This window comes from Hypomesus nipponensis, chromosome 11 (assembly GCF_054491055.1).
Source record: "Hypomesus nipponensis isolate SF chromosome 11, ASM5449105v1, whole genome shotgun sequence".
Taxonomy (NCBI): Eukaryota; Metazoa; Chordata; class Actinopteri; order Osmeriformes; family Osmeridae; genus Hypomesus; species Hypomesus nipponensis.
In genome coordinates this window covers 14,693,607-14,714,874 of record NC_140371.1, presented here as the reverse complement: position 1 = coordinate 14,714,874, position 21,268 = coordinate 14,693,607, and the positions used below count along the sequence as shown (strand labels likewise).

Sequence of the window (21,268 nt, the reverse complement as noted above, 5' to 3'; positions counted from 1 at the left end):
AGTGCTTACCCACCTGGTCTACTGCCAACTCCACTACCCTTAAACCGGTCATGTCTCTTTACAAACAGGCTCTCAAAATACTTGACAAAAAACCTATATCACACCATCACTGTTCAGTCCTCCATAAGAAGTTGGAACAACCTGATCACATTGAAGAACTGCTGTTGAATGTAAAAAATCTGGTTTAACCTGGCCCCCCCACCACTATGCAGCCTAGTCAAGTTTAGAACAGCAGCAACCAGTGCTACTCGAGGGGCAGCAAGAGGAGACAGTGAAATTCCTTAAAAAATGTATTTGGACAGTCGGTTTTCTCAGTTAGGTCAGCCCGGGAATGGAACCATCCTCCATAGAACATTAGAGAATCAACCTCATTCAACTGCTTTAAAAGACAGCTCAAAACATGGTTGATAATTCAACAAAAATGTGATCATTAGTGGGTAAGTAGTAGAATAATTTTTTAGCAGTAGAATTATGTTTTACCATTTGTTTTTATACCCATTGTTCTTTCCCTTCTACCCATTAAAAACTAAGTGGAGTTTGTGTATTTGGGATTTTATGTTTGATATATTTTAACTTAATGCCTTTTTTTACTCTGGCAGGAGGACTGCCAAAGTAAACTAGCCTTGTGGCTATAATTGGGTGCATTTACATTTTAATGTTCATAAATGTACACTGTCCCTCTTGATCAAATAAATTGAATTGAAAATTGAAAACAGCAGCAGCGTAGAAACAGATGAATTACAACATCTGAATGAAACAAGTTAAAGTAATAAAATGATGCTCATTTTGTGTCATTACTGTAGCATGCAATCATTGTGATGACAACGAAGGTGATAGGCTGATTGTAACTGTTTCCTTTGGTAAATACAATGACTCAAATGCGTGTTTGCTTTTTTTTAAACCTCGGAAAGTGAACAATGTTCTTTTTAGAAATCTTTTCTCAGAACACAGCTGTCCGTTTCAAAGCGTTGTTATCCCTAAAGCCTTCTCTATCTCCCTTGGGTGGAGACTCCAGAACCTGGGTCTGAGTCAAACTGAGGCCAGCTTCCTTTAGGGCTGTCCTCCAGAAGACCTATTAAAGACTTCATAGGATTCCTACTCAGTCACAGATTCAGGATCAGCCATCTCTCAGGCCTAACCACCAGGCATTAAGGGGGAATTATACCAGCTGACCACAGGACAATGTTTCGGGGCAACCCCATTTCTCCCATCTCCCAGTCCCCCATTTACAACCCTCAGAGGCTGTGACCTTCCTTAAACTTGATCCAATAAGAGGGATCCAGAGTGGCCTTCAAACACTGATTTAAGGTCAGATATTTCTGCACATTCCTAATGGAAAAGGTTGAAGTTGACTGTATAGTAATCTGATTTGTGATGAGTGTTTTGGGTTGAAACCCCTTCCAGAGAGTAGGAAACGGTCTTTGGTCGTTTGTTACTCTGTGGGCACCAGTCCTCCCCCATGTCTTGCTCTGTCTCCTCAGAATGTGTTGTTCGAAAACAAGGAAGAGGCTGAGAGGAATAAGTGCTCTAACTCATGCATGACCTCTCAAACACAGCCTTATTTACAGACATAATAACCTCAACATGAGATATGTGGAGGCAGGAAATTAAAGGACAGTTTTTTTTACAAATTCAGTTAGGGTAATTTAAAACTTTGCATGACATTTCAAATAAGCAAGTAAGTAATGGTCTTTGTACAAACATCCACACAATGCTCTTCCTTTAGTGCTATCTATTTCTGTTATCTATTTCAGCTGGTATTGACCAGTACGATATACTGTAGATAGCTGTGCTTGACCTGTACCTAACCGTAACTATAGTTCATTGTGTATAGTCCAGTCCTTATCATTTGAAGAACGCCAGCTGACTGAAAGACCTGTCAGTTTTTCTTCCACCTGTACTGACCAATAGGATTTTGAGTTGTCAGATCAAGATAGCAGACACCCAATAACCTTCTCCATACTAGAAGGAGCCCCTCCAATGTCACCTGCACCACTACTCAAGGGTGACCCACAAAGGACAGAGGAAGATTAATACTTTGGGTTTGGAAGGCAGCCCGACTGCTTGCCAGCCAACTTCGCTCCCTTCTCAAGACACATCAACATTGCCCCTGAACTAACCCTGAACATACATTCAAATGACAATGATCACAAAACAAGGGTGGACAGGGGAACAATGTGTCCTACAGAGGTGAGGTTGGCGTCAGTTAACACTGGAGATATAAGTCTTTGAGGGCGCTTTGCATTTCCACTGTGGACATTCCCTTTTATGACCTGATGAGATGCAGCAGGTGAGTCACTGGGTGAGGTTTTCAGGGCAAATGCTGGTCAGACAGAGATTCAAATGTCCTGTGGTCAGACAGAACTGTGGGGTTCATTCACTCCTGTCAGCTTGCATTTGAATAGGATGAAGTCATTCTCCTCCGCAAACCCTCGGCTCATCTCTCATTTGGCTCCGTCAGGAAAGTCGGACAGAGCAGAACTAAGCAAACGTCTGGAAATGACGGTGTCAGGAAGTGTGTGTGTCTGTGTGCGTGTCTGTCTGTGTGTGTGTTTGGACTCTTTAAGTAAACACCCTTTGAGCAGCCTGAGAAATGAGATAGTAGTGTGTTGTGTGCTTTGTGCTTGAGTAAAACCAACAAAGCCCAGCATTATCACAGCGTTATAATCTCCAGCTCTCGCACCAAGCACGTCTCTAGTCTGTCAAATACTAAACACACAACTCTCTGCCCACGTGACAAGAGGACTGTCCAGAAACAGACCAGAAACCTGCTATTGGATTCTTCATGTCCTGTCGCAAGTTCACCTACTGATTGTACACCACTGTCATGTTGAAGCTGACTGGTTGCTCAGATGTCCAGCAAAACATGGCAGACTGTCTGACTTCTCTTCTACATCTCAGTTCCTACTAACGGAATCTAATTCCCCTTCTTTTCTAGTGATTAGTTGTAGAACCATTTCCAAACAGGTGTCAGATTGTCAGTTCTCCTCACATCCCTGCCATAAAAACCGACGTGTTCTTCCTCAGTCGCCTCGAAACACCTTCCTCTCCTTCAGCCATCTCAGTCAACCAATGGGAAGAGAGCCTCAGCTGAAAGGTCTCTGGCCAGAATCCAGAAACCTCTCTTTGTCATGGTGTCTTTTTTCTGTTCCCTCCAATCTAGCACTGACAATAATTTGGCCTGCTTTCTGACTAGGATGTAATGAGTCATGTGTATGTCTGAGCTCAATGCACCATAACAGGATTAAGAGGTTCAGTTGGTGTTGAATGTGTTTTCAGCAGACTGACAGACTTCCATTCATGGTCTGACCGGCGAAGGAGACCGTTGAAGTGGAACAAACCTCAACACTGTTGATGAGGTGAAAAGTTCCTTTTTATGACGGAACACTCTGGTTTATCCTTTCATCTCCAGCCATCACTCCGTGTGCTGGATGAGAGCAGGCGAGTTTATGCGAGGGTTGGAACCTATTGAGTGAAGGCAGTGCAAACAGTGGTAAGGTGGTCCCAGGGCTGTGGCCCAGCTATGAAGTCTGTTTGGAGGATATCCCCCTGCTTTCACTCCAGATTTATGGAGGTCATGTTGAATTTTCTAGGCTCACCACAATAATTCTTAGAGATTAGAAAGAGGCCTAAAACTTGGCCCAATATGGGTTAGCTGTCGTACAATGCAGACTGTGTGCCTGATAGCCTCACATCATCATCACCCCCTTAAACAGCGGTTTTCCTCTGAGACCTGGAGAAGACTTAAGAAGTTCCTTAAAAAATGCAGCCGCTCTGCTCTTATCTTCTACTCCAGTTCCTTAAATCACATACCATGGCCTCGCTATTTGATCTGTCTTTTTCTGGAATTCCAAATCAGACATCTATTGTGGTTTGTCTGCCTGGGTTTTTTGGTGTGAATGTTTTGGTGATGAGGCTCATCCATACACAATGGCTGCTGCCTTCCCCAATCACAGGAACAAAGACCCTCCAATCACAGCCAGCCATGCCAGCCACCTAATCACACAGAGAGACAAGGGCTCATGACAGAATCTGTGACTCAGGATTACTGTTTTCACACTTCATTTTTGAACAGAAGATGAGTTTGAACAGTTGAATATGTCATTAAAGGTTGAGAAGCTTAGACCGCCAGTAACAAATGTGCTCAGACCCAGCAGGAACTTGGCATGTTCCATAGGGTTGCACAGTTAATCAGGCTCATCATGATACTGAACATGCAGAATTTATAAACCGCAGAAAGCTGCCTATGAATTCTCCATGTTTAACGCAAACAATAATCCTTTTTAAGCACTAAGCTAGATCCGCTTCCGTTTAAGGTGTTGCATCAGATGTCTTTCCAAAGGCAGCACAGCTCCCGACGAGCAAGCGAAGAGCTCGCCGCGGCGCGATTGCTACTGCCATTAGAGCCGACCGAAATAATGCGAGGAGATGTTTGAATTGCGTGTGTTTGTGTGTGTGTTTTCAGACGGTAAGGTGGAAGTCACAAAGGAGAGTCTGAAGCTGTGCACCATGGGACCAGGGAAGGTGTTTGGGGAGCTGGCCATCCTCTATAACTGCACCAGGACAGCCACTGTTAAAAGTAAGTCTAAACACAAACACGCACGCACACTACACAGCTTAAGCTAGCCTAGGAGGAGAGTCAAACAGGATGTAGCCTGTGTATCATCCCCCAGTGGGTGACTGGGGTTTCCAGAAAGTGGAAAGGAATCTCCCACTGTCGTTGCAACATGGGGAGCGTGAGACACACTGATTATTATTCCAGAGTGAAGGTGAAGCACAACACATTTTCATGCCACTCTGGTTGAGTGCTTCTTCAGACCTTCGCCCGCATTGCTATGCAGCATGCCATCTCTGTTTTTCATTGTCATTTACGGGAGAGTGTGGCTGTGTCTTAGACCATAAAGGACAGTGGTGTTCCCTTTGGGGAGAAAAATAGCTGTCAGCAATTGTACTTTTTACACTTTGGAAGAAGAGAGACCGGGGGAGATGAAGAGCAGAGCCCTAAACATACATGCACACACATACAGCCAGTGAGAACTAGTGTGTTATTAGACAGTGTGCTGTTAGACAGTGTGTCACGGTGAAGGATGTGTGTTTACAGAACAGAGAGGAAATGAGTTCAGACTTGACCCATGGGGTTGAACAGGAATGACTCAAGATCTACACTGCACAGTGTTTACAGGATGATATATAGGACACACAGAAGATGCACACTCTGGAATGAAGCTCTTTTGTTTAACATAGTATTGTGACTGGTAAGAGGTACTTTATGCATACAACACATACTCAAACATGTACACAAACATTCGGATATACTGTATACTACAGCTCTGGAAAAAATTCAGAGACCACTGCAAAATGATCAGTTTCTCTGGTTTTATGTTTTCTAGGTATGTTTTGGGTACAATGAAAATGCTTCTTTTATTGAAGAAACAACCGATATTTCTCCCAAATTCCTTATAAAATATTGTCAGTTATTGCCATTTATTTGCAGACAATGGTCACTAGTCAAAATAACAAAAAAATTGTTTTCAAGAGGTGTTTTCAGATCTCGAAGAACGCAAAGAAAGTTCAAATTCATTTAGAAACACCACAAAAACACAGTGCACATATTTTACTTATTATGAGTTCAGAAAACAATATTTGGTGGAATATCCCTGATTTTCAATCACAACTTTCATGTGTCTTGTGGCATGCTCTCCATCAATCTCTCACATTGCTATTGGGTGACTACCACTCCTGGCGCAAAGATTGAAGCAGCTCGGCTTTGCTTGATGGCCTGTGACCATCCATGTTCCTCTCAATCACATTCCAGAGGAAAGAAATATATTGCAAAAGGGCACTTATCTAGCCTGACATCACCAGACTGAAACTTGAGCTAGCTGGCACCTACCTAGTCAGAGGCCAGAAGGAAAGGTGGGCGGGCACCACCAGGGGTCTATCTGTGTACGTGCCTAATCACAGCAGTGTTTTTTTTAATGACTTTTCCTTATTATATAAGGTTTGGTACAGGTGATGAGCTAATCCAGTAAGTCATTAAGTAAAATGAGCTGTGCCTGTATTGGAATTCAACAGATACCGAAATGAGTGGCGTCTTATTTCTTTCCTTAGCAGTGTATGTACCTCTGTGTCATCTCACCTCATGCTCATGGGAGGAAGCAGAGGAAGGCCTGTTTCTGGACTGTATAGGGCTGATTGACGGGACCCTGTCAGTAGCAGCTAAACCTAAGCGTTTAGCTATAATAATGGCTGTATTGACAAAAAGAATCCATTCCATGCACAGTTGGTCAATTGATTTTCCTTGGATGCTGTTTGGCTATTGAAGCCTAGTTCTCTCTGTGTTGGCCAAGTATGAAGGGCAAGGGGTCCCTGGGGGGAGGAAGTGGGTGAGGGAGAAGGGAGAGCCTACATACTGTCAGTCACCCCCCCCCATTCCCCCCGGTTCTGGCCAAGAGAATGGATCTCTAGGCTCTGTTGCCATAGCGATAGTTCCCAGGGGATGGTTCCGTGGGTGTGTTTTGGGGATAAGATCTACCTCCTTGAGGTTATGGAGTGCCCCCCTCCCCACCCCCACCACCACCCGTCACACTCTCTCACCTTATCCAACCCCAATCTGCCCCACCCATCCCCCCCCCCCCACACACACACACACACACACCGACACTGGTGGAAGCACTACACCTGAAAAAAACAATATATTTGAAGGAGTTGTTGAAAGCCCACCACTGGACTTGAGAGACAGAGAGGGAGATCATCTTTAATTAGATATGGATATGGTATTGCTCTACGGTATGCATTATGTTAATGTAACTTTAATTTGCACAACATACTATGTTCTAATATGGCTCATTTGCATGTGTAATCAGACACGGCAACTTGAGTACCGTACCCCCTCCCCCACCCAAATTCCTTTCGGTATAAGCATCAGCATAGATGAAGCATAATTACATGTCTGTGGTGTGCTATTTCGTACCACTCTACTCCCATCCACAACATGTTCAGTATATGTTCAGGACCATAATGGAGAATGTGCGTTCCAAATATTGGGTTGCGATTGTCCACGATCAGAAGCTGGTGTTGTGAGTCTGCTGGGTAAGGCCTTGTCTCAAACCTTCTGCTAGTTTTGGAGGAGGATCTGGGAAGAGCAGACAGGTTTCAAAAGGGAATAATTTATTATTCAGCTCAGGAGAAAAACAACTTTCCCAACAAATCATAAGTAAACATAGGTGGAGCTACAAATTGGAAAATTGACTATAGTAAGTTCAGTATCCAGAGGGCATTCCACTCTCTAGCAACCGTAAGCCTATTTGTCAGTCGATGGTCGAGCAGAGTTGAATGGGTGGAAACTGCCTGCCTCTGGAGGCTACGTAAGTGATGAGTGTTTTCTTTCTTTTTGCCCGTGTTTTGGTGTGTTAGAAGGATGCTTAGTGGAAGCTTTGCAGCTTGTACTTACATTTACATGTAGTCATTTAGCAGACACTCTTATCCGGAACGACTTACAGTAAGTACAGGGACATTCCCCCCAGGCAAGTAGGGTGAAGTGCTTTGCCCAAAGACACAACGTCATTTGGCACAGCCAGGAATCGAACTGGCAACCTTCTGATTAATAGCGCGATTCCCTAACCGCTCAGCCATGTGACCTCCCACTTCTTACTTACAACTTTTATAAATTCACCTCATAGGGAGAGCAACACCTCACATGGCTACATTTCAATATTTCTGTGTCATAAAGCACAGAACATATAGCACCCAGGAGAGGGATGGTGGAGATGTTGTAATGTTAAAATTGATATTCTCTTATTTCTTTAACAGCCATGAAATGACATTTTTTGATGATTTGAATGACCTGGTTAGAGAAGCCTTTCTGTTGTGAAGGGAGGCATTTAATAGTGTGGGGGTCCCTCACATGAGCTCATGTAGAAATTGAGTGGTGCAGAAATGCACAGGTCCCCCCCTCTTGTGATGTGCCAGGGTTTTGATCCTGTTTACGCTTTCCTGAGTGCTGCTGGCTTTCTGTGATGAAGTTGGACCCAAATATAAGAAGACTGTCTGCTTAATGTTAGGACTAAAAATATCTCCAATGCCTATAAACCATACTCACAGCACTAATAGGCACACATACTTAAACATACTATATATACATACACATTCTCCAAGCATACACACACACACACACACGCACACACACACACACATACACACACACACACCATACAGCTCAATAGTACTTTGTTGAGGTTTGAGAACTTCTATTTTAGTCTTGGCATCGTTTAACGAAGGCCAACTTCCCCTTCAGGGTCCTCCTGTGCCGAGGCTTGAGCTGCTGATGTTTGACAACGCATAAATCTGCTCAAACACGTCTAAAAAAACCTACAGTACTGTATCTATCTATCCATCTTCATCATACAGTATAAGCCAATGAGGCGAGGCTGCCGTGCACTGTAGACATTGCCGAGGCGTGTAGTCGTGGCACTGAGCTGTGTAAAAGTTCATCTCTCCACCAGAAACAAGCATCCCCGTCAGGCTAGGGTGACGCACAGACACTGCCTGGAAGTCCTCATGGTTCACCCTATCCATAGCTCCAGGGGCTGTGTTATGGCAGAGCGACACAGGAGAGGGTTTATGGAGGGAGCACAGACACCATGTTAAACAGCTTCCTGTACTGCCTGTTTCATCATAAAACTTGTTGTTTGGAAGGTCTCGGCAGATTCATGCTGGTGCGTGCCACCGTAACGGACTGTGTTTCTTTCACTCTAGACGTGTACAAAACTACATTTCATGTCTTCGTATACAGTAAGTACGTGTGTGTGTGTGAGTATGTGTCCTAACAGCTTGTCGGGATGAGGACAGGAAGTTGACAAGAAGGGAGTCATGGGATTGTCTGACCTCTCTATGACCTTGAATGTTTGACTGTGGCCTGGTCTCCATTTACAAACACAGAGTGCTCCTTAATGACATCCTCAGAGGGCTAAAAGCATGAGAATGGGTTTTAGAGAAAGAAAAAAATGTATGCATGTAGAAAAAGACAATTAGACAATGTTTGAAACATATACAGCATACAGATACAGATACATATTCAGTTGGATAAATACACAGACACTCAGAATTATTGACCCACCAACGCGACCCACAGACCAACCCGCTTACTGACTGTCAGAGAGACTGTGGTCAAAAAGGAGGGGGGGAAGAGACCAAGAGACAGACAGAGAAAGAGGTGGAATTGAAGGAGCATGTTGTTATTCCACACTACTCTGTGGGGAATGAGTGGAAACAAAAAACCCTCTGCTTCCATGTGCTGCCATGGTAACGTCTCCAGCAGGGCAGTCGGGCGCAGGGCTGAGAGAGATGAGGGGGGGGGAGTGAGGGAGATGTAGGGGTGATGGTGGTGGGGCAAAGCCTGAGGGTACAGGAGAAGCGAGGGGATGAAAGGGTAAGGGGTGAGGATCGGAGGGGGAGAGCTATGAGGTAATGTTGGGATGGTTGGGTGTAAGGGGTGAAGGGGTAATGGTGGAACAGGGTAATTTATGACTGGAAAAAGGTTGATCATTTTAGATGGATCAGGGTCGTTCTAACCTTTTCCCTTGATGCGCCAGTCTGTTCATGCAATTAGTGTGTTTCTCTTTTAGTGTGTCTCTCTTTGTGTTTCTGCCTTTTCTGTTTTTGTGTGTGTGTGTATACTCTTGCACGTGAGAGACCCCTGCTGCATAATATAAACTGCGCGGGTGTGAGTGTGTGTGTGTGTGTGAGAGAGAGAGAGAGAGAGAGAGCCAGAGGCTTTGCTGGGTCTCCAGACGGCTTGAAAGGTTAACACAGTCAGAGAGAGGGGATGGGAATTCTGTCGACCAGGGATCTAGTCAGAAAAGGACCCTGAAGCTGTCCCTTTAAACAACACTGTTTGATGGACGTTCTTATGCTAATATGTGTCAATATGGACATGGACTGATAGTATGAACTGTCCCCCTGAGGGAAGGTCAAGGAGTTGGGATGAGTGTGTGAGTCATTCTGCATTCCTAAAGGTAGTGCAGCTGTGATGTAAGAGAGGGATGTGTTGTGTGTTTAGTGTGTGTGTGCTTGTCTGGAGTGAATTGCACTTTGAATCTGACAATCAGACAACAAAAACTGGGGCGTTACAAAAGGTAACACAATGCAGGTTTTGAATGCTAGGGCCAAACTCACATTCAAAGCAAAGCAGAGATAAGTGTCATCAAAACTTCTGCTTCCTTGGTTCTTTCGCAGAACGGTTTGTTGTGGTGTCCCAGGGCTTCCAGAGATTAACTCAAAAAATGTTCTTATTCGTGTTTTAGAGCCATGATGCATCCCCCAGTGGTTCCTCCTCAGTGTGCGTCTCTGTGGCTGAATGCAGGGCTGCTGCATTAGTGTGGGCACTTCAGATTTAGTTCACTAATGTTTGTTCTGTTTTGACACAGCAGGGAACCTTAAAGGAGCCATTGGAACACAACTGTGACATTGTCCACAAATACACTCAGCAAGCTGTGCGGAATGTTCTTAACGAGGAGAGAATGTTTACCTAAAATAACTTTGTTATTTTCTTGATAGGTTTAGCATGTCTGAGCAGAGGTATGTCTGTGTCTGTCATCGAGCACTGCTGTGTGCTATTTTAACATTGGCTCAGTATGTCAGTGGTTACATTTGACCAACTCTATGAATCAACCAGAGAGATATGAAAACACATGAACATTTACTAAGGCACCCAACATACTCCTACTTTGTGACAAACAGAAAATATCATTTCACTTGAGCAAGACTGTAATGTGACTGTAATCAATTCAAAAGGTGGTTTGAAAAGATTTTTAAACTTGGTAAATAATGCTCGTGTCACTGGAACAATTGACGTTTATCTTGTGTACCTCTGAGAAAACCTTTTATTTTTGAAGCTGCATTTAGACACTGCAGGAAACAGAATCCTAATGATAACAACAAAGCCTTGTCTCTGTTTTGCTGGAAATTTCTAAAAGCTTTTTTTCACTTTTAGTTTTCCCCATGAGTGAACGGCTTGACATCATCCACATAGTTTCAATTGCTGCACTATGAAATAAAAACGGAATAAAGACAAGGGCAGATAGATGGGAGTGTTCTTTAATGAAAAATTCACAACACAAAGCAAGTGGGGTCATTAAAAGTTAATGGTGTCGATAAAACCCCTAAAAAAGAAGAATCTGCACTTGTAGCAGCAGGCCTTCTCTATTCTACTCCATTCCCTTTTGGTTTCCCTTTTTTTCTTGGCCTCCACTCATTTGGAAGCCTTTGAACACACACACACTTTGCATTAAAAGAATGGCCCGTATGATACGGTTCAGGGATATGGGTGCCATCATGGCAGCTCCTGTTTGAATTGGTCTTCTTTACAGCAACCTTCTCAGCACATTACCCTGACAAGTATCATAGCATAGTCGTTGATACATTGACTTGACTCTCCTTGCCTTCACGTGCTGGCCAGACGTGACTGAAGCTTTGTGATTGAATGACATTGACACCGTGGGCATATGGACCTTCTTTCTTTTTATTATACCTTCCAGTATTTTGAAATTATTTTGTTTTTCTTGGATTTCCTCTCGTTTATGCAGGTAGAAACTGTCCTACATTTTCCCAGCCCTCAGCTGTCAACACGCCATGGCAGACGATGAACATAATGACTGTCTACTCTTCCTATTGCCATTACGTAACGTACTCCTATCAAAATTGGATCTCCAAAAACTCGTGGACGACACAGCACAACACAAGCCCTGGATGTGATTTCAATTTACAGAGTATCTTACAGAATCTACTGCATGACTTCCTCCCAGGTTTCAGAAGACGACTGCTCATTCTGATTCAACAAAGCAACAGAGGAAGGGACTTGAAATGTAAAAAGAATGAGAAATGTCCTAAGAATGATCATTGTATTAAAAAAAAGACTGAAGGCATAGTTGGTCTGGTCAGTTCATTCTGCCTCACATGTCAAACTCCTTTCAGTGGGCGAAGGCAGTTCTATCAGTACTAGATGAGAAGTTGTGTTTTTTTCTCATCCATGAATAGTATTAAGGAATTGCAATTCGCAATTTCAGATAGGCCCTTCAGCTTTCTCCATAATGAAACAGAGTCCACACTGACCAATCGGCTGCCGTATACAGTAAATGGGGTAGTGTTTATGGTGAACTTCCAAACATGCCCAGCTGTATTTGAGGAAGACATGTTCGGAGTAAAGTCTGTTGATATGTCAGTGGAGTGCTTTTTTCTTCACTTCCCCTGATTTACACGACACAGAGGGATCTGTTCAGAATGCTGTTCAATCAGCCCCTGACAAACAGTTCTCGTCTTTAGAAATGGACACAGTAGAATGTATGTTTCGAAACAGTGCAGCCCACGATGATGCACACGTTGCACCCTTTTTTGCGACATACAGTTTCAGTGAATTGTGTTTTCACAGTAACAGCTGTTCAGAAGTTTTCCCACATTTCATCATAAATGACTCCAGTAGAAAGAACTGCAATAAAGTTTGGTTTTCCTGTCTGGTGCCACGCAGAGCCCGGTGGGGTGGGAGGATGGTGGGTGGGATGACGAACACTAGCATATTTCCTCACCAGCTGCCTCTTACCCATGGATTCCTTTCTCCCACACGGGGCCAGTGTTGGTAGCATTGGCAGCTGGGACATTGATGTTTCCCTCTTGCATTTGACGGAGCCAGTCGTGTGGAACAAAGACGTGAAATGATGATCGTCTGCATCAGTGATGCCGAACAGATTACCCAGCTTGCATCTCGATTGAACCGGGTAGGCGGACGGGGGAGTAGCTTGCAGCATTTACTTTGCTGACCAACTCAACCTCATTTAAACGTCTTACTTTGCTCGTGGGTAGAATGCTCAAAACACTCACTTTCTTTGACATGTTTCACGGTTTGGGGCCTCACCAGGCCTCTCCAGCTTTCTCACAACCAGTGGAGCTCACGCGGATATAATCAAATAAGACTGAGGATTATTAATTGCTTAGGGGACGGGAGATTAGGGCTCTCTAGGCCTCTACGCCAGCATCCACTCTTAGTCAATGGCCTGTGGAAAACCCATGTTGGAACCCTCCCGAGGGAGAGAAAAAGCGAGGGAGGAAAAAAGAGTGTGAGAATGTGTGTATGTTTGTTTGTTTGTGTGCGTGTCAGGAAATATAATACTGTCAGGCTGAGAGACGGGTAGAGAGAGAAAATAAACCGGGGAGTTTATGAATGAGGATTGCATCCACTTAGCAGCACTAATGTTTTAGAAAGTGGCGAGGGTTTAATCCACAGGAACAGACCTCAGTTCTCAACTTCAAAGCGTCAAACCAATGGGATAGCATTGGAAGGGGAACTTATTCAGTCCCGCCTAACCCTAGGTTAATTACATATAGACACTGGAGCTCTAATCATCCACCGTAGCTACATAGCTAGCTGTCTCAAAGATAATCACAATTTTTTTCAAGACACACACTCATTAATATTCTCATGGTGTTTTATGACATGTTCTACTCAGTGGAACAGTGATGTCATTTCAGGGATTTGATGACTGAAAATAGGGCTTTAGAGAAGGAGTTAATGACAGAATGAGACAGACGAGAAAGTGAGACAGAGTGGGAGAGTATGGAAGGAAGAAAGAGAGAAGAGAGGCAGTAAATATGACGTAAGAGTAGAGGAAATTAAAATATAATTAAAATGAAATTGAGCAAGAAAAATGCCTGCTGATACTTTTTTCAGTATACCAGAAAGCTGCAGTAACAGCTGGAACACAGCTCTGGTCCTAAGACATGTCTGCGCTTTACAAATACATCCTGATTATGTTTCATGCTGTATTTTTGAAACAAAATGTCAACTAAGTTGGGTACACTCAGTCATTTTGTACAAACATATAGGACCATTTGGTTTGAGTTTTCAAATTTGTTGAAATTCTTTGTCTTGAACTGTAATCAAAACACGTTGATCTCTCGTCTCATGTCATCGAAATATCTGATGAGGAAAGTGAAGTATGCTGGTCAGTAAACAACACCCTTCAGGGCCGGGACTGATGAGCTCATCTTGACAGACAATCATCTCTCCAAGATCTCCAAACAGACACAACAGTGCAGCCTGACGTATGGAGGACTGCACAACACCTGGTAATCATTAACCATATATCACTGTGCCCTGTCATTGATGGAGGCAAAAACTGGGACATGGTAAATACCTTTTCTGTGATAGTACAAGATGACCTGTCTTATCTGAGGCAAGGTTTTCCAGAAATGATCCTGTTGTGTTTTCAGCGGTATGAGGTGAATCACTCACTAATGGGGTTTGCCAGCATCTTGAAGCTTTAGATGCAGTGTGTTTTGAAAAGAACCAGGAATGAGGGAGAGACTGTTATTCAGAGATTGTTGAGTCATTTTAAGGCCATTATGCCACATTACAGACTAAAGGAGTGTAATAACAAAGAGCTGAGTTTTCATAACTTATTGCAGCTCATGTTCAAATACATTAGTTATGAATTTATGTTTAATATACAAAGAATATTAAATTTCCAGTGTCTCAGAAATTATTTGGAGAACTTTATTTGGCCGGGAGACTCAAATATAAAATATAAAAAATTTTATACTGCATTTATGTTACAGAAAACATAATACATGTTGAATCAAACCCATAAAGCAGTCCAGAGAAAATGAATTGTGGAAGCATCAATACCACGTAATTCGATGGCTTAACACAGGTCTCAACATTAAATCAGAGACTGACAGCAAGCAAACCAAATCCATTCCACAGTAAATTGAAATAATTGATGATTATTTTCAATCCTTTGTGCGATCCTTGGAGACATGACCTTGGCTTCTCCTCTAAGGCTTTCTTACTCTATCTTTCTTCCGTGTGTCCTTCACTGACCCTCCGCGGCTCTGATTACGGAGCCATCGATCAGCCTCCCTTCTGACTGATCTGAGCTCTGGGACAGAGCAGAGCGTTGCGGTGCTGCCGTGCCTGAGAGATACAGTCAAAAACACACCTCAACGCAATCAACCACGGTTGGTTGGCTGCTTCACTCATCATCCCTCACTGTCAGTTACAGTGTATTATTCATTGGTGTTTTCCCAACTCAGCGTCCGATAACTGGCCCGTTCAATTGACTCTCCGGAAGGTTCCAAGGCTGCCGTCTGCTTGGTGTGACTAATGGAGACAGTGGATGTGATGTGGTTGACAACTTTTAGTGCACCAGAGCTTTTACTTGGTTGGGCTCCATCAAATGCATCCTGTGATGGCATCATTGTACATCCAGCTCTCAGCAACACTTCCACAACTGACCATTGGAGCGTGGAGCCCCCTTTATTACAGCCTGGACACAACAAAGACAGACTTCTCTCTGTAGGGGCAGTCCAGAGCCTCTTGCTCCAGGGATGGTGGGGGTGGAGAAGTACATGAGGCTCTAGTATTCTCTTGGTAGTGTGGGCATTGAAAAGACAGGCAGACAGCCAGGCCAGTGTCCCTTGAAGAGCAACTTTTCCCAGGAAGGTATTGTGAGATGACATCACACCTGTTCTGGAGCTTGTCAATTCCCAATCACATATGGTTGAGTGTGTGTGTGTGTGTGTGCCGTTATGAGTGGGAGGAAATGAGAACGAGACAGGGATGAAAAAAAAATGAAGACAGGTGGGTGGTGTACGTGAGGGCAGTAAGGATACAGATTGAAATGTTTTTCCCAATGCATGTCCAGCAGACCAAACCCACAACATAAATATAAAAGCATCATAGAATTTAAAGTAAAGTAACAGCTAGCTGGCGTCAGTTACTTGTAAAATGTATAGATAATGTAAATAAAGGCCAACGCTTGCGAGTGTTGCGCGCTCGCATTAAGTCGGGAACTCCGTAACTAGCATCATCAAACACAGAATGTGGATGCATTGGCAGCAGGGTTGCCAGGTCTGTGTGACAAAACTAGCCCAATGGCCAATCAAAACCAGCCCAATATCAGAACTCAAAATATGCCCCTGCTACACCACATACACTGCTTTTAAAGTCCAACAGCATTGCTTTCATTGCCAAATCTATTGTAATATCTACAAAGTAACACCAAATGTTTAGTATGCCAGCATTAAAACCAGTTTTTAGAAGATTTTCTCAGAAGACTGAGTGCATTAGGCACGTCTACACACGCACAGTGCGTGTGTGCATGTGTGCGTGCCCCATGTCCATGTGTGCATGTGCTGATCTGGAGTCAGTTTGGTAGGATTTGGGCATAAATCAATTATTTCATTTAAAATATAAATTTCTAGTTAAAGATATTAATGTAATTTGCATGCAAAATATGTCTACCCGAACCAGCGGACAAAAAAATCAACCCGCGTCAACACTTCAAAAGTAGCCCAATTCCGCGGGAAAACCGCAGACCTGGCAACACTGATTGGCATGGCAGCTGTGGTGGCGAATACGGGGCCGGTTCTGGGGGGCCGGTTCTGGATCAAAGTCCAGGGCCTATTTTTACTCCCAGTCCGTCCCTGCCAAGCCCTGATCAACCACCCTCAACCAGCTGTTTATGGACAGATACACAGCAGAGAACCACCACCTCTCAATAGGTGTTACATTGTGATGCTGCTGTTGTGTTAGGCTATTGGTATTGAGGTATATGTATAGTAATAAAAAGTTAAACTGGCAAAAACTATCGTTTTTTTTTCGGAGGGTGGGGGTGGGGGCATCATAAAGGAATTATGCTTAGGGCACCAAAATGGCTAGCAGCGGCACTGCACTAGGGCTATGCCCCATTGACTGTGTTACCACAGTCTCACATTCCTCACCCCTGTTTCTCTGAGCCAGTCGTGATTCTAGCCCGTACATTTGATTGGCTGTCCTGTTAATGGCCAACAGCCCACAAACAAGAGGACATTATTCTGCTCCCACTGCAGGCTAACAAGCTCCCCAAGTCTCAGTGCAATTTAGTCAAGTCTCCAAATAACCCATTTACCTTTGCTGAAGTGCGCTCCAGGCCTCAACATATCTACATATACACCCCCTCCCCCCCCGCCCACACACAAACACAACACACACATCACACACTCCCTCTCTCCCTCTTTTGCTCTTCCTGAGCTCCCAGTTGCTGTCTGTGTGCATACCAAAGTCCTTTATTTTAAGTGATGCTTGAGGGTTCCATCTGAGTAGCTTTGGGAACTGGTTCTCAAGTACATCTGGTAGAGTTCCCTACATGACTCGATTTTGAACAGAGTCTGTATCCACTCAATTGTGGATGGCTAGCCAGTCTTCGAGACCCATCTAAAATGCATCCCCTGAAAGATTCAAGAGACTCCAGGTCAAACATACAGCTTTATAGAACCACTGAAACATTACCACATAATGAGAACAGAATAGTATACATATACCTTACATGACTTGGCGGTCCTTGACATAATCAGTTTATTTGCGCTTGGTCAGAGTTGATGAAGGACTGACAGAATGATGCCGGCTTTTAAATGGAACCAAGTCACAGTGTTACGTAAATTGACTGAAACCCTGCCACAGAAATTGGAACCAGGCCTGAATGGTGTTAAGGAGCCTGTTATGGCCTCTGTGTTAGTTCCTGTGTTCTACATTGTTAGTGAGCAGGAGTCTTACTGTCTCTAAGAGAGAGTGTGCCTTAAAACTGGAGCTGAGGAGCATAGCCTTGTCTTATGATGAAGACTCTCTCCCGGTCTTCTTCTGTTTTACAGCAAAGCCAACTTTCATCTCACTAAAATACCTATTTGTGTGTGTGTGTGTATGTGTGTGCGAGTGTTTGGGTTGTATGTGTGTGTGTGTATTGCATGTGTATTTGTATCTCCATGAGATCCCCTGGACACCAGGATGTGAGGTCACCCCAGTCTGTCTTGTTAGTGTGAAAGGGGTGAAGAGTCTTCCCAATCACACAGCTCCAAGGGGATGATTCAGAACAAGAGAAAAACTACAAACAGATAAGGGCACAGCTATGTAGTCACACTAGTGGGTCCATTCATCACTGTTATACAAGCTATGTTAGTAACAGTAAGTCCTGCTAGACTGTGTTTGAATGGATGTACTGTATGTGTGTGTGCGTGCGTGCGTGCGTGCGTGCGTGTGTGCGTGCGTGTGCGTGCGTGTGCGTGCGTGTGCGTGTGTGTGCGTGTGTGTGTGTGCGTGCGTGTGTGCATGGGGGGCTATCTTAGAGGAGCAGCTTTGGGTGTTGGGCCCCCAGCTTTGAGTCTATTTCTCTGATCTGGCTCCAAAATCCTCAGTCATTTATCTTAGACGGTAAAGTCTGACAGGGTCTTATCTCAATGACCATTTGAACCCTAGAGGAAAGTTTATAAGTGGCTGAGGTTATTTAAGAAATGATGAACACTGTCAACGGAAGACTTGTTTCCCAAATAGTCCACTTATTGTTCACTGCGTTTGTATGTAGGTGTGCGTTTACTGTTAATTTCCTTGGACATAAACATATGGACATACAATATAAGCAAACACATTGCCTGGTATCAAGTGATTAGTATACATCTAAAGTTTGACGGTACTAATATCTGTCCCCTGTGTCTGCTCTCCCTGTCTTTAGCCCTCACCAACGTGAAGCTGTGGGCCATTGACAGACAATGTTTCCAGACCATCATGATGAGAACTGGCCTGATCAAACACACAGAGTACATGGAGTACCTCAAGAGGTGAGAACAGGGGCACTCGGAACATTCCCTGCTTTGATACACATCCAACATACTCGTCGAAATCACACTGATTAGAGTCAGTCCAGCTGACCTGTTGGAGAGTGTTTTTTTTCTCTCAAAATTTAGCTTTGGGCACTCCAAATGTTGTTCTTCTAAATGTTCCTGGTAGGATGATGCCATGGAAGTCGCTTACGTTGGATGTTTCTGCTGGGAACTATTTAAAGAAGAAGATACAGCCATCTCTTCTTCCGGCTCTCTCTCTTCTCTCTGTCTGAGGGCGGATGACATTAGCATAGGTCTGCTGGAGCAGGAGGGCTGAAGGCAGAGACACAGCATTATCATATTAAAGCTAGTCAGTCTTATAATATTGCAGAGAGTGTGGGATAAAAGATGTGTTCTTCAAAAGAGGGGAGGAGAAAACGGTGCAGCGTGGAGGATGTATTAGTCTGCCTTTACGCCTATCTCTCTCTCCATCATTCCGTTTTACAAAGTGGCTAATAATATGAAAATGGAATTGAACTTTCGTGATTGATATGAGATTCGCCTTTAGGAACTGGATAGACTATGTAATCTATAGCCTTGTTTGTCAGTGCCTAATCATGATTGTGATGCAGTTCTTTCTTTTAACCTCATTCTGATGAGTCATTGAGAGCAACTCAGCGGATATTCACCTTATTGGAGAAGATGGCGAGTCTGTATCCCTGCCACTCTCTCTGTCCATTACCCCTCATCAGCTCTGAAGGACTCACTGCTCATAAATCTCTAGTTTCTCATCTCAGCCTCTGCTACAGGGTGACACATTCTCTGAAGGAAGTTGAGGAGAAAAAACTAAACTACTCAGCCAGGACAGGACTAGGCAGGGGCGGGGGCAGGGACAGGGTCAGGGGCATGGCAGGATTAAGTTGTATCAGCTCTGTATTTTCCCACAGAAAATAGAAAACATAGTGAACCAAAAAAATACCAGTATGAACAGATAAAGTAACCCTGGCACTGTTGGGTTCCTAAAGCAGCCTACTGCTATTTTGGGACTCAGTCTTCTGTTAGAGCACTCTGACAGAGAGAACCTTGTATACAGAAAGAGGCGAGTGTCGCTTGAGGCAGCTAATTCACAAAACAACTCCGCTGCACCTGGTTACAAAGAGAATGGAATGCCATTTCTGACAGCCCATCAACTTAAGCTTTCAGCAGAAATATGTTTTTACCTCTGGAAACTGACAAAGTCACAATCTGTGACACAAGACTCAAAGTTACTCTGTGAAAAAAACCACAGGAACCCTTTACATAGTCTTTTGACATTCATTGAACGCCACCATAAAGTAACATGCATTCATTATAGACCTGTTGAATCTGACTGCTGATAGAAGAGATGCTGTTTAAACAGTGTTCTGTTCTCATCATTGTTAGCAATTTAAAGACAACCTTCTCATATGCCACCCACCGTCTCTGGAATACGTGCATTATTTCTCAATGGAGGGAGTGAGGGATATTGGTCAAATGTTCTACAAAAAGGGATTAGTGTGGATTATGCGTGGTGTGTGTGTGCTTGTGTGTGTGTGCTTGTGCGCATGTGTGTCTGTTTACCTGTGGTTCACCCGCCCAAACATCACATGCACATCCTTGAACTTGTTATTTGGATGGCCTTACCATTTCCTTCTGTGGTTCATCTTACTCCTGACTCTCCTGCAGTCACATCATCTCTGCTGCCTGCTCTCTCAACATGTGTGCCCCATCACAGTGACACTCAGACAGTCAGGCAGCAGGTTCTCCACCCTCTTTCAACACCAGAGAGGCCAGGCGCCTCCAGATATCTCTCTCAGAGGGAAAGATACAGACAGGGCAACCCACAGACACTTAACAGCTGTCAAGAACCTACCCACTCCAAGAAATGGGAAATAGTTGATGCTTAGATGCTTACTGACTGTATATTTTTCCTGTTGACGTGCCAACAGTTTCAGCTTTCCAGAGTTTCCTGCACGACCTAATCACTGTGTTTATCTGCATACTGTTTGCCATGTGGTCCAGGTCATACGCAGATGTTAGTGATTCTGTGAGGACAGGAAGCCAAGCAACACGTACAGGTCTCCATCCCTGCTCCCACCTACCACACCACTAAAGCTTGGACCCAACACACTAACAACATGATTATGCTCAGGGCCTTACAATTATGTAATTGCCTTTTCATTGCAACACAATTAAGTTGTTAGATATTTTTTTCTTCTTCTCCATAACACAGGATCTTTGTTAACGTTTTGTTAACAGTTCCGTGTCAGTTCAGGTTCTCATATGGTTTGAATAATAATGTTATCGGACCATCCGCAATTTGGCTTGATTCCATGGAGGAAATGCAGCAACATCAGCAAACCGATCATTCAGAGAGCCAGACAGTCAGGCAAACAGCCAACCAGGAAACCTGCCATCCAGTCTGCAGCAAGTCACCTAGCCAGGTTAACCAACAGCAAAAGGAGTCTGCCACCCACCCACGTTAGTGGGTCAGCACCCAGCCAGCTAGTCAACAGTCAGTCAGTCAGTCAGTTCAGAAGCCAGGTGATCAGTAGCTAGCCAGCCATTCCGCCCGCGAGATGGTGTAGATTACTGTAATAAAACATGGAAAGAAGGGGGAGAGGGAGAT

The 21,268-nt window shown here is 44.0% G+C and overlaps 1 protein-coding gene across 2 annotated transcripts in view; it reads left to right on the top strand.

Moving 5' to 3' along the window:
- The window catches only part of LOC146268282 (cGMP-dependent protein kinase 1), a 54,151-nt gene that overhangs the window by 16,337 nt on the left and 16,546 nt on the right, over window positions 1-21,268 (top strand). For both annotated transcript variants that reach the window (XM_084709631.1, XM_084709630.1), the window contains exons 3-4: window positions 4,466-4,579; window positions 18,534-18,639. In XM_084709631.1, the coding sequence (XP_084565757.1) occupies window positions 4,466-4,579; window positions 18,534-18,639 (220 nt within the window). The remainder of the gene's footprint in view (window positions 1-4,465; window positions 4,580-18,533; window positions 18,640-21,268) is intronic.